The 13,615-nt window shown below is 57.2% G+C and overlaps 1 protein-coding gene across 1 annotated transcript in view; it reads left to right on the top strand.

The window, feature by feature from the left end:
* LOC128802834 (helicase SRCAP-like) overlaps positions 1–13,068 on the top strand; it is a gene marked incomplete at its 5' end in the record, with an annotated part of 65,800 nt that extends 52,732 nt beyond the window's left edge. Inside the window, 8 exon segments of the mRNA XM_053969414.1 lie at positions 2,868–3,054; positions 5,666–5,728; positions 5,730–5,795; positions 5,797–5,837; positions 7,266–7,588; positions 8,315–8,487; positions 12,064–12,310; positions 12,889–13,068. Coding sequence (XP_053825389.1) covers positions 2,868–3,054; positions 5,666–5,728; positions 5,730–5,795; positions 5,797–5,837; positions 7,266–7,588; positions 8,315–8,487; positions 12,064–12,093 — 883 coding nt within the window.
* Positions 13,069–13,615: the final 547 nt, after the last annotated feature.

Raw genomic sequence — 13,615 nt, 5'->3', positions numbered from 1 at the left:
GCACACCTGGGAGCCCCGAATTCCTGAATTTATTGTCAAATTGTGCCAGAATTCCTTAAAATTTCACCCAATTTCACCCAAAATCCTCCCAAAATTCACCTGTTCGAGGTGTCTGATGCTGTCGTGGGCCAGGCCAGGTGAGGGTGGCACACCTGGGCACACCTGGGCACACCTGGGCACAGCTGGGAGCCCCGAATTCCCAAAAATTCCTGTGAAATTGCACCAGAATTCCTTAAAATTTCACCCAATTTCACCCAGAATCCACCCAAAATTCACCTGTTTGAGGTGTCTGATGCTGTCGTGGGCCAGGCCAGGTGAGGGTGGCACACCTGGGCACACCTGGGCACACCTGGGCACAGCTGGGAGCCCCGAATTCCCAAAAATTCCCATGGAATTGTGCCAGAATTCCTTAAAATTTCACCCAATTTCACCCAAAATCCACCCAAAATTCACTTGGCCAGGTGAGGGAGCACACCTGGGCACACCTGGGCACACCTGGGCACACCTGGGCGCACCTGGGCACACCTGGGAGCCCCGAATTCCTGAAAATTCCTGTGAAAGTGTACCTAAACTTCATGAAATTCCACTTAAATCCACCCAAAATTCACCTGTTTGAGGTGTCTGATGCTGTCGTGGGCCAGGCCAGGTGAGGGTGGCACACCTGAGCACACCTGGGCACACCTGGGCACACCTGGGCACACCTGGGAGCCCCGAATTCCCAAAAATTCCCATGGAATTGTGCCAGAATTCCTTAAAATTTCACCCAATTTCACCCAGAATCCACCCAAAATTTACCTGTTCGAGGTGTCGAATGATGTCGTGGGCCAGGCCAGGTGAGGGTGGCACACCTGGGCGCACCTGGGCACACCTGGGAGCCCCAAATTCCCAAAAAGTCCTGTGAAATTGCACCAGAATTCCTTAAAATTCCACTTAATTTTACCCAAAATTCACCTGTTCGAAGTGTCGAATGATGTTATGGGTCAGGCCAGGTGAGGGTGGCACACCTGGGCACACCTGGGCACACCTGGGCACACCTGGGAGCCCCGAATTCCCGAAAATTCCCATCAAACTGTACCTAAATTCCATGAAATTCCACCCAAAATCCTCCCAAAATTCACCTGTTTGAGGTGTCCGATGATGTCATGGGCCAGGCCAGGTAAGGTTGGCACACCTGGGCACACCTGGACACACCTGGGCACACCTGGGCACACCTGGGAGCCCCGAATTCCCAAAAATTCCCATGGAATTGTGCCAGAATTCCTTAAAATTTCACCCAATTTCACCCAAAATCCACCCAAAATTCACTTGGCCAGGTGAGGGAGCACACCTGGGCACATCTGGGCGCACCTGGGCACACCTGGGCACACCTGGGAGCCCCGAATTCCCAAAAATTCCTGTGAAATTGTGCCAGAATTCCATGAAATTCCACTTAAATCTACCCAAAGGTCACTTGTTCAAGGTGTCCAATGACTTCATGGGTCAGGCCAGGTGAGGGTGGCACACCTGGGCACACCTGGGCGCACCTGGGCGCACCTGGGCACACCTGGGAGCCCCAAATTCCCAAAATTTCCCATCAAACTGTACCTAAATTTCACAGAATTTCACCCAAAATCCACCCAAAATTCACCTGTTCGAGGTGTCTGATGACGTCATGGCTAGGCCAGGTGAGGGTGGTACACCTGGGCACACCTGGGCACACCTGGGCGCACCTGGGCACACCTGGGCACACCTGGGAGCCCCAAACTCACCTGGGACCCCCAAAAAAACGCCCAATTTCTCTCCCAGAGCCCCTTAAATCACCGAATTTCCTCCCAGAAGTTCTCAGGGCTCTTCCTGTCCTCCCCCAGGTGAGCCCAGGTGAGCTCAGGTGTGCTCAGGTAACCCCCAGGTGATCTCAGGTAACTCCCAGGTGATCTCAGGTATGCTCAGGTGTGCTCAGGTGCGCTCAGGTGAGCCCAGGTGAGCTCAGGTAACCCCCAGGTGAGCTCCAGGTGAGCTCCAGGTGATCCCAGGTGAGCTCAGGTGAGCTCAGGTAACTCCCAGGTGAGCTCCAGGTGAGCTCCAGGTGATCCCCAGGTGAGCTCAGGTGAGCTCAGGTAACTCCCAGGTGAGCTCCAGGTGAGCTCCAGGTGATCCCCAGGTGAGCTCAGGTGAGCTCAGGTGAGCTCAGGTGAGCTCAGGTGACCCCAGGTGATCCCAGGTGATCCCAGGTGATCTCAGGTGAGCTCAGGTGTGCTCAGGTAACCCCCAGGTGAGCTCAGGTGAGCCCAGGTGAGCTCAGGTGTGCTCAGGTAACCCCCAGGTAAGCTCAGGTGAGCTCAGGTGTGCTCAGGTGAGCTCAGGTAACCCCCAGGTAAGCTCAGGTGATCTCAGGTAACCCCCAGGTGAGCTCAGGTGATCTCAGGTGAGCCCCAGGTGAGCTCAGGTGAGCTCAGGTGATCTCAGGTGGTCTCAGGTGAGCCCAGGTGATCTCAGGTGAGCTCAGGTGAGGTCAGGTGAGCCCAGGTGAGCTCAGGTAACCCCCAGGTATGCTCAGGTAACCCCCAGGTAAGCTCAGGTGAGCTCAGGTATGCTCAGGTGAGCCCAGGTGAGCTCAGGTGTGCTCAGGTATGCTCAGGTGAGCCCAGGTGAGCTCAGGTGTGCTCAGGTGAGCCCAGGTGATCTCAGGTGAGCTCAGGTGAGCTCAGGTAACCCCCAGGTGTGCTCAGGTGTGCTCAGGTGAGCCCAGGTGAGCTCAGGTAACCCCAGGTGAGCCCAGGTGAGCTCAGGTAACCCCCAGCTGAGCTCAGGTGTGCTCAGGTAACCCCCAGGTGAGCTCAGGTGTGCTCAGGTGAGCCCAGGTGAGCTCAGGTGTGCTCTCCCCGCAGCACCAAGGCCACGCTGGCCAGCGGTCACTTCATGAGCGTCATCAACGTGCTGATGCAGCTGCGCAAGGTGTGCAACCACCCCGACCTGTTCGAGCCCCGCCCCGTCACCTCGCCGCTCGTCACACCTGGCCTGAGCCTGGGCGCGCCCGCGCTGGTGCTGCGCGCGCTGGAGCCACACCCCTTCCAGGTGAGACACGCCCCTGGCAGGTGAGACACAGCTGGGACAGGTGAGAGACAGCTGGGACAGGTGAGACACAGCCCTGACAGGTGAGATACAGTTGGGACAGGTGAGACACACACCTGGACAGGTGAGATATACCTGGGACAGGTGAGATACAGTTGGGACAGGTGAGACACACACCTGGCAGGTGACACACAGCCCTGACAGGTGAGACACAGCTGGGGCAGGTGAGACACGCCCCTGACAGGTGAGATATACCTGAGACAGGTGAGACACGCCCCTGACAGGTAAGACACACCTGGGACAGGTGAGATACAGCTGGGACAGGTGAGACACACCTGAGACAGGTGAGACACACCTGGCCTGAGCCTGGGTGCGCCCGCGCTGGTGCTGCGCGTGCTGGAGCCACACCCCTTCCAGGTGAGACATGCCCCTGACAGGTGAGACACGCCCCTGACAGGTGAGATATACCTGGGACAGGTGAGACACACCTGGGATAGAGACAAGGACAGGTGAGACACACCTGGGCTGAGCCTGGGCGCACCTGCGCTGGTGCTGCGCGCGCTGGAGCCACACCCCTTCCAGGTGAGACACGCCCCTGACAGGTGAGACACAGCCCTGACAGGTGAGACACGCCCCTGACAGGTGAGATATACCTGGGACAGGTGAGACACAGCTGGGACAGGTGAGACACGCCTGAGACAGATGAGACACACACCTGGGCAGGTGAGATACAGCTGGGACAGGTGAGATACAGCCCTGACAGGTGAGACGCACCTGAGACAGGTGAGACACAGCTCTGACAGGTGAGACACAGCTGGGACAGGTGAGACACACCTGGCCTGAGCCTGGGCGCGCCCGCGCTGGTGCTGCGCGCGCTGGAGCCACACCCCTTCCAGGTGAGACACGCCCCTGACAGGTGAGACACGCCCCTGACAGGTGAGACACACCTGGGCAGGTGCGACACAGCTGGGACAGATGAGACACAGTTGGGACAGGTGAGACACAGCCGGGACAGGTGAGATACATGCCTGGGACAGGTGAGATACACCTGAGACAGGTGGGACACACACCTGGGCAGGTGAGACATAGCTGGGGACAGGTGAGACACACACCTGAGACAGGTGAGACGCAGATGAGATAGAGATAGGGACGGGTGAAACACACCTGGACAGGTGAGACACAGTTGGCCTTAGATTGGGCGTGCGCGCGCTGGAGCCACACCCTTTCCAGGTGAGATGGACACCTGGGCAGGTGAGATACATCTGAGATAGGTGAGATACAGCCCTGACAGGTGAGACGCACCTGGGCTGAGCCCGGGCGCGCCCACACTGGTGCTGCGTGCGCTGGAGCCACAGCCCTGACAGGTGAGAGACACACCGGGGACAGGTGAGACACAACCCTGACAGGTGAGAGACACACCGGGGACAGGTGAGATACAGATGGGACAGGTGAGACACAGCTGGGACAGGTGAGAGACACCTGGGACAGGTGAGGCACGCCCCTGACAGGTGAGATATACCTGGGACAGGTGAGACACAGCCCTGACAGGTGAGACACAGCTGAGACAGGTGAGACACAGCTGGGACAGGTGAGACACAGCTGGGACAGGTGAGACACGCCCCTGACAGGTGAGACACAGCTGGGACAGGTGAGACACAGCTGGAGGGGTTTGGACACACCTGGAGAGGTTTGGACACACCTGGGTGTGTCCCCAGCAGGTGGACCTGTCGCCGTTCGAGCTGGTGGCGCTCGAGGCTCACCTGTCCCTGGGGTTGGTCACACAGGTGTGTCCCAGGTGTGTCCCAGGTGTCACTCAGGTGTGTCCCAGGTGTCACTCAGGTGTGTCCCAGGTGTCACTCAGGTGTCCCTCAGGTGTATCAGGTGTCACTCAGGTGTGTCCCAGGTGTCAGGTGTGTCAGAGGTCACTCAGGCGTCACAGGGGTTGGTACAGGTGACTCAGGTGTCACTGAGGTGTCACTTAGGTGTGTCCCAGGTGTGTCCCAGGTGTCACTCAGGTGTGTCAGGTGTCACTCAGGTGTGTCCCAGGTGTGTCCCAGGTGTCACACAGGTGTGTCAGGTGTCACTCAGGTGTGTCCCAGGTGTGTCCCAGGTGTCACACAGGTGTGTCAGGTGTCACTCAGATCACTCAGGTGTCACTCAGGTGTGTCCCAGGTGTCCCAGGTGTGTCCCAGGTGTCACACAGGTGTGTCAGGTGTCACTCAGATCACTCAGGTGTCACTCAGGTGTGTCCCAGGTGTCCCAGGTGTGTCCCAGGTGTCACACAGGTGTGTCAGGTGTCACTCAGGTGTGTCCCAGGTGCGTCCCAGGTGTCACACAGGTGTATCAGGTGTCACTCAGGTGTGTCCCAGGTGTCACACAGGTGTGTCCCAGGTGTCACTCAGGTGTGTCCCAGGTGTCACTCAGGTGTGTCCCAGGTGTCACTCAGGTGTGTCGCCAGCAGGTGGACCTGTCGCCGTTCGAGCTGGTGGCGCTCGAGGCTCACCTGTCCCTGGGGTTGGTCACCCAGGTGTCACTCAGGTGTCACTCAGGTGTGTCCCAGGTGTGTCCCAGGTGTATCAGGTGTGTCCCAGGTGTCACTCAGGTGTGTCCCCAGCAGGTGGACCTGTCGCCGTTCGAGCTGGTGGCGCTCGAGGCTCACCTGTCGCGCTACGCGGCCCGATTGGTTCCTGCCGCGCTTCCGCGTCACGCGGCGCCTCCTGGAGGACGTGGCCGCCGCCCCCGACCCCCCCCCCGCGCCCCAAACCCGTCCGCATGAAGGTCAACAGGTGAGGCCGCACCTGGGCGGGGCTGGGCGGGGCTGGGGGCACACCTGGGCTGGGCGGGGCTGGGGGCGCACCTGGGCGGGGCTGGGCGGGGTTTGGGGTCACCTGGGCACACCTGGGTGGGGCTGGGTGGGGCTGGGGGTGCACCTGGGCGGGGCTGGGCGGGGCTGGGGGTGCACCTGGGTGGGGCTGGGGGGGGTTTTGGGGTCACCTGGGCACATCTGGGCGGGGCTGGGGGGGGTTTGGGGTCACCTGGGCGGGGCTGGGCGGGGTTAGGGGTCACCTGGGCACACCTGGGTGGGGCTGGGCAGGGCTGGGGGCGCACCTGGGCGGGGCTGGGGGGGGTTTGGGGTCACCTGGGCGGGGCTGGGGGGGGTTTGGGGTCACCTGGGCACACCTGGGTGGGGCTGGGTGGGGCTGGGGGTGCACCTGGGCGGGGCTGGGCGGGGCTGGGGGGCGCACCTGGGCGGGGCTGGGGGTGCACCTGGGCGGGGCTGGGCGGGGCTGGGGGCACACCTGGCCTGGGCGGGGCTGGGGGCACACCTGGGTGGGGCTGGGGGGGGTTTGGGGTCACCTGGGCACACCTGGGCGGGGCTGGGCGGGGCTGGGGGTGCACCTGGGTGGGGCTGGGGGGGGTTTGGGGTCACCTGGGCACACCTGGGCGGGGCTCAGGGGGGCTTGGACACACCTGGGGGGGTTTAGGGGCACACCTGGGGGGGTTTACAGGGTCACCTGGGCACACCTGGGCAGGGCTAGGGGGATTTGGGGTCACCTGGGCACGGCTGGGGGGGGGGGGGTTGGGTACACCTGGGGTGGTTTGAGGGCACACCTGGGCGGGGCTTGGGGGGGGGTTTGGCGTCACCTGGGGGGATTTGGGGCACACCTGGGGGGATTTGGGGTCACTTGGGCACGGCTGGGGGGGGGGGTTGGGAACACCTGGGGGAAGTTGGGTACACCTGGGCCCACCTGGGGGGGTTTAGGGGGTACCTGGGCACACCTGGGGGGGCTTTGGGGCACACCTGGGGGGGTTTATGGGGTCACCTGGCAACACCTGGGCGGGGCTGGGGGGGGTTGGGTACACCTGGGGTGGTTTGGGGTCACCTGGGCACACCTGGGGGGCTATAGGGGGTACCTGGGCACACCTGGGGGGCCTGGGGGACATCTGGGCACACCTGGGGGGGTTTCAGGGGTACCTGGGCACACCTGGGGGGTCTGGGGCACACCTGGGGGGGTTTCAGGGGTACCTGGGCACACCTGGGGGAATTTGGGGCACACCTGGGGGGGTTTTGGGGCACACCTGGGCACACCTGGGGGGTCTGGGTGCACACCTGGGGGGGTTTGGGGCACACCTGGGCACACCTGGGGGTGTTGGGCACACCCGTGGGCGTGTCCCGGGTGGGCGTGTCCCTGACCCCGCCCCTTTCCCCCCAGGATGCTGCAGCCGGTGCCGAAGGCGGAGCCTCGGGCGGTGCTGCTGCTCCCCGCCCCCCGCCCCGCCCCCGGGGGCGTGGCCTCGCCAGCCCCCGCCCCCTCCGCGCCCAGCCCCGCCCTCTCCGCGCCGAGCCCCGCCCCCCTGCTGGTGGCCCCGCCTCTCGTCACCTTGGGCCACGCCCAGGCCCCGCCCCCCGGCGCCGGCCCCGCCCCCTTGGTGACGACGCAAGGGGCGGGGCTTAACCTGGGGCTGGGGTTGGCGCTGGCCCCGCCCCGGGCCACGCCCACGCTGCTGGCCCCGCCCCCCGGAGGACCCACACACGGTGAGGGGCGGGGCTTAAAGGGGCGGGGTTAATTAAGGGCGGGGCTTAATTGGGTGGGAGCTAATTGGGGGTGGGGTTAATGAGGGAGTTAATTAGGGGCGGGGTTAATTAGGAGCGGGATTAATTAGGGGGGCGGGTTAATTAGGGTGGGGCTAATTAGGGCCATAAGTTAATTAGAGGCGGAGTTAATTAGGGGCGGGGTTAATTGGAAGCAGGATTAATTAGGGGTGTGGGTTAATTGGGGTGGGGCTAATTAGGGCCATAAGTTAATTAGAGGTGGAGTTAATTAGGGGCGGGGTTAATTGGAAGCAGGATTAATTAGGGGTGTGGGTTAATTGGGGTGGGGTTAATTAGGGACAGAAGTTAATTAGGTGGAGTTAATCAGGCGCGGGGTTAGCGTGGGGCTAATTAGGTTAATTAGGGGCTAATTAGGGGCGGGCTTGATTAAGGGTGGGGTTAATTGGGAGTGGCGCTAATTAGAGATGCAGTTAATTAGCGATGAGTTAATTAGGATGGGGTTAATTAGGGGCACGGCTTAATTGGAGTGCAGTTAATTAAGGGAGAATTAATTACAAGTGGGATTAATTAGGTGGGGGTTAATTAGGCTGGGCTTAATTAAGAGTTTAAGGCTTGGAATTAGTGGATGGGCGGGGTCAAGTTTGGGGGGGGCAGCTGATTGTATTTAAATGAGGTGGGCGTGGCCTAACCCCTTCCCTCCCCTCCCAGCTCTCCCAGCCGCCTCCTTGGCCACGCCCACCCCAGCGGGAGGCCCCGCCCCGTGGCCACGCCCACGCCGAACATGGGCAAAGGGGCGGGGCCGGCCCCTGCCCCGCCCCTGGCCACCTTCGCGCTGCCCCAGCGGCTCCTGCTGGCCCCGGACATGCAGGCCCGGCTGCCCTGTAAGCCACGCCCCCCTCATTTGCATCTCATTTGCATGCGCTTTTTTTTTTTTTTTTTAATAAGCTTTCCTCATATTTTAAACGATTCCGGGAGTTTTCCCTAAAATTCCTCTGGATTTCCTCAAAACTCCCCCCGAAATCCTTTCAAAATCCCCTCCCGAAACTTTTCCTGCTCATTTGCATCTCATTTGCATGGGCGCGTTTCAAAATGGCGGGAGAGACTTTTCCAATCCCCGACGCCATTCTGGGAAGTTTTCCTAAAATTGCCCCAAATGTCCTCGAAATTCCCCAGATCTTCTCAGAAATCTTTGTTTCTCACTCATTTGCATCTCATTTGCATGCACGCTCTTCGAAACTTTTCTACTCTTTAAAAACCAGTCTGGAATTTTCGCCTAAATTCGTTCCAAATGTCCTCAAAATTCCCCGAAATCCTCCCAGGACCGCTTTTTATTCTCATTTGCATTTCACTTGCATCTCATTTGCATCTCATTTGCATGAGTGCCTTTATAATCCCTAAAACAATCCCAAATTTATTTCCTGAAATTGCCCCAAATGTCCCCCAAAATTCCCCCGAATCCTCTCAAAAACCCTTCCCAACACTTTTAAAAATTCTTATTTACATATTATTTGCATATCATTTGCATAAGTGTTTTTCAAAAGCTTCCTTAGGCCTTTCTAATCCCTAAAGCAATCCCAAATTTATTTCCTGAAATTGCCCCAAATGCTCCCAAAATTCCCCCCCAAATCCTCTCAAAACCCTTCCCCGGCGCCTTTTTATTCTAATTTGCATGTTATTTGCATCTCGTTTGCATGATCACCTTTCAAAAGTTTGCTGACAGTTTTTCTAATCCCTAAAACAATTCCAAATTTATTTCCTGAAATTGCCTTCCCAACACTTTTTTTGGGTCTCATTTTCCTATTATTTGCATATCATTTGCATGAGCACTTTTCAGGAGCTTGCTGAGACTTTTCCAATCCCTAAATCAATTCTTTTCATTTTCCTAAAATTGCCCAAAATGGACTCAAAAATTCCCCCAAAATCCTCTCAAAACCCTTCCCAACGCCTTTTCTATTCTAATTTGCATCTTATTTGCATCTCATTTGCATGAGTGCCTTTCTAATCCCCAAAACAATTCCGATTTTTTTTTCCTGGAATTGCCCCAAACGCCCCCAAAATTCCCCAAAATCCTCTCAAAACCCTTCCCAACACTTTTTTTTGGTCTCATTTACATATTATTTGCATCTCATTTGCATAAACAGCTCATCATGGCTTCTGAAATCCTTCCTAAGCTTTCCCAAAAATTCCTTAAAATTCCTCAAAGCCCCTCCAGGGCCCTTCCCCGACCCCTCCCGTTCCCCTCATTAGCATCTTATTTGCATGAGCAAGTCTTAATAGGTCCAAAAAGCTTCCAGGGATTTTGTGCCTCTTCATTAGCATCTAATTTGCATGAATGCCCCTAGAAATTCCAGTGAGTTATCCCAAATCGTTTCCAGGGCTGTTTAGCGCGTTTCATTAGCATCTAATTTGCATAATTGCTGGGAATCTCCCCAAAAACTCTCTGCTCTTACCACTCTTCATTACCATCTTATTTGCATAAATTTGCCAAAACTCCTGTTAAAAAACCTTATCGTATTCTTTAGTAGTGCATAATTTGCATTATTAAAGTTCTCATTAGCATGTGGTTTGCATAAACCCCCAAATAGTTCCAAACGGCTCCTTTGTTCATCTCATTAGCATATAATTTGTATAAGCACAGTCCTTATTAGTATCTGATTTGCATAATTGCATAATCCCCTTTAAATTATTCAACTATGTTCCTCATTAGCACCTAATTTACATAATGTGTGGCTCTCATTAGCATCTGATTTGCAATGAGCGCCCTCAAGGTCTTTCCCTGAAATTCCCCTGAAAATCCCTTCAATAGCCCTATTAGCCCCTAATTTGCATAATTACCCCGGGATTTTTTTCCCAGCGACGATTTTGGGATCCCAAATTTCCCCCCCCCAAATCGGGCTCATTAGCATATGCCTTATTAGCATCTGATTTGCATGGCTACTGCAGGTGATCCCAGAATGTGTCCGGACGCCCTCAGTTCCTCATTAGCATCTCATTTGCATAAGCATGTCAAAGCCCTATTAAGCCTTGCTGTACTCGAAATTAACATATAATTTGCATAATGAGTTGCTCATTAGTATGTAATTTGCATAAGACCCCAAAACATGTTGTAAAAGCTGAGGCGCAGCCCTCGTTGGCATCTAATTTGCATGAAGTGCTCTCATTAGCATCTAATTTGCATAAAAAGCTTGCAAAAGTACCTTTAAAGGTTTCATTAGTGCTTCTTATTAGTGTCAAACTCGCATAATTATGGGCATTAGCATCTCATTTGCATAAGCCCATGCTCATTAGCATCTCATTTGCACAAGCCGTTTTCCTCATTAGCATCTCATTTTGCATAAGCACTTCCAAAGTCCTGCCCTGATCGCGTATTCCCTTTGTGGATCTCTTCTTATCCCTCTAATTAACGCCTAATTTGCATAATTACCCCAGGATTTTTAGGCCCCTCCCCCTTTAGCCCCCGCCCCCCAGTGCAATCCCCGATTCCCCCATTCCCAAATTCCCGATTTTCCTCCCCAAAATCCCCCTAAAATCCCCCTAAAATCTCCCTAAAACCCCTCATTATCTCCCTAATTAACCCCTCATTTGCATAATGACCCTGAGACTTTTAGCCCCTCCCCCTTTTGCCCCGCCCCCAGTGCAATTCTGAATTCCCTCATTCCCAAATTCCCCGATTTTCCTCCCCAAAATCCCCTAAAATCTCCCCCAAACCCCCCTCATCATCCCCCTAATTAACCCCTCATTTGCATAATTACCCCGGGATTTCTCTGGGAACCCCTCCCCCACCCCGGCTGCCATTTTGCAATTCCCAAATTCCCAAATTCCCGATTTTCCTCCCCAAAATCCCCCCCAAAACCCCCTTGTTATCCCCCTAATTAACCCCTCATTTGCATAATGACCCCGAGACTTAGCCCCTCCCCCTTTAGCCCCCGCCCCCCAGTGCAATCCCCAATTCCCGAATTCCCAAATTCCTGATTTCCTCCCCAAAATCCCCCTAAAATCCCCCTGAAAACCCCCTCATCATCCCCCTAATTAACCCCTCATTTGCATAATTACCCCGGGATTTCTCTGGGAACCCCTCCCCCACCCCGGCTGCCATTTTGCAATTCCCGAATTCCCAAATTCCCAATTTTCCTCCCCAAAATCCCCCTAAAATTCCCCCAGAAACCCCTCATTATCTCCCTAATTAACCCCTCATTTGCATAATTACCCCAGGATATTTAGCCCCTCCCCCGTTAGCCCCGCCCCCCCGTGCATTCCCCAATTCCCTCATTCCCAAATCCCCTTTTTTCCTCCCCAAAAACCCCCTTAATTACCCCCTAATTTGCATAACGACCCCGGGATTTTTTCCCCCCTAGCCCCTCCCCCTTTTAGCCCCGCCCCCGGTTGGGTTTTCCCCGTGCCGTGACGTCACTTTTTTTTTTCCCCGTTTTTTCCCTTTTTTCCGCCCCAAATCCCAGCGGGCGAAGTCGTCAGCCTCGGCCAGCTGACGTCAGCGCTGGCCCAGCACCCGCCCCGCCCACCCCGCGGGGGGCGGAGCCAAACCCGCCGGGCCCCTCCCACCGCCCGCCCTGGCCCCGCCCCCGGCGGCCTCGGCCACGCCCCCTCTGACGCTTGCAGCTCCAGGGCAGCAAAGTGACGCTGGGCCCCCGCCCCCCCGTTACGTCACCTGGCGCTGGCCCCGCCCCCCCGCGCGCGGCCTCGCCCGTGAGTGCCCGGGATGGGATCGGGGGAGGTCGGGAACTTCCGGGGGAGGTCGGGAACTTCCGGGGGAGGTCGGGAACTTCCGGGGGAGGTCGGGAACTTCCGGGGGAGGTCGGGGATTTCCGGGGGAGGTCGGGAACTTCCGGGGGTCGGGGGGGGGGGGGGGATTTTGGGGGAGAATTTGGGGGAAATTCGGGAATTTTGGGAGGATTTTTGGGAGGAATTGGGGAATTTTGGGGGAAATTTGGGGATTTTTGAGGGATTTTGGGGGGAAATTTGGGAATTTTGGGGGGAAATTTGGGAGGAAATTCGGGAATTTTGGGGGGATTTTGGGGGAAATTCGGGAATTTTGAGGGAAATTCGGGAATTTTTGGGGGGATTTTGGAGAGAAATTTGGGAATTTTGGGGAAAATTTGGGAAAATTTGGGGATTTTGGGGGAAATTTGGGAATTTTAGGGGAGAAATTTGGGAATTTTGGGGGAAATTTGGGAATTTTGGGGATATTTTTGGGGGGAAAATTTGGGAATTTTGGGGGGGAAATCGAGGAATGACCCCGCCCCTTTCCCCTCCCCCCCCCGCAGGTCACGTGGTTCACCTGGTGGCCGCGGGGGGGCAGCACCTGCTGGCCCCGCCCACCCAGGTGGCCCTGCTGGCGCCCCTGGGAGCCCCCGCGGCGGGGGGGCGGGGCAGGGGGCGGGGCAGGGGGCGGGGCGGCGGCAGCCACGCCCACCCAGCCCCCCCCTGGCCTGGGGCTCCCCCTGGCGGCGGCGCAAGGTGAGCGGGGAGGGCGGGGCCAAGCGCACGTGGGCGGGGTTAAACACAGCTGGGCGGGGTTTAAACGCACCTGGGCGGGGTTAAACACACCTGGGCGGGGTTAAATGTATCTGGGCGGGGTTAAACACACCTGGGCGGGGTTAAACGCACCTGGGCGGGGTTAAACACACATGGGCGGGTTAAACACACCTGGGCGGGGTTAAACGCACCTGGGCGGGGTTAAACGCACCTGGGCGGGGTTAAAACGCACCTGGGCGGGGTTAAACGCACCTGGGCGGGGTTAAACACACATGGGCGGGATTAAACGCACCTGGGCGGGGTTAAACGCACCTGGGCGGGGTTAAACGCACCTGGGCGGGGTTAAACGCACCTGGGCGGGGTTAAACACACCTGGGCGGGGTTAAACGCACCTGGGCGGGGTTAAATGCACCTGGGCGGGGTTAAACGCACCTGGGCGGGGTTAAACGCACCTGGGCGGGGCCAAACACACCTGGGCGGGGTTAAACGCACCTGGGCGGGGTTAAACGCACCTGG

Source organism: Vidua macroura, unplaced genomic scaffold (assembly GCF_024509145.1).
Source record: "Vidua macroura isolate BioBank_ID:100142 unplaced genomic scaffold, ASM2450914v1 whyUn_scaffold_198, whole genome shotgun sequence".
Classification (NCBI taxonomy): Eukaryota; Metazoa; Chordata; class Aves; order Passeriformes; family Viduidae; genus Vidua; species Vidua macroura.
Note: the sequence above shows the minus strand (reverse complement) of the source record. Positions and strands in the feature narration are given on the sequence as shown.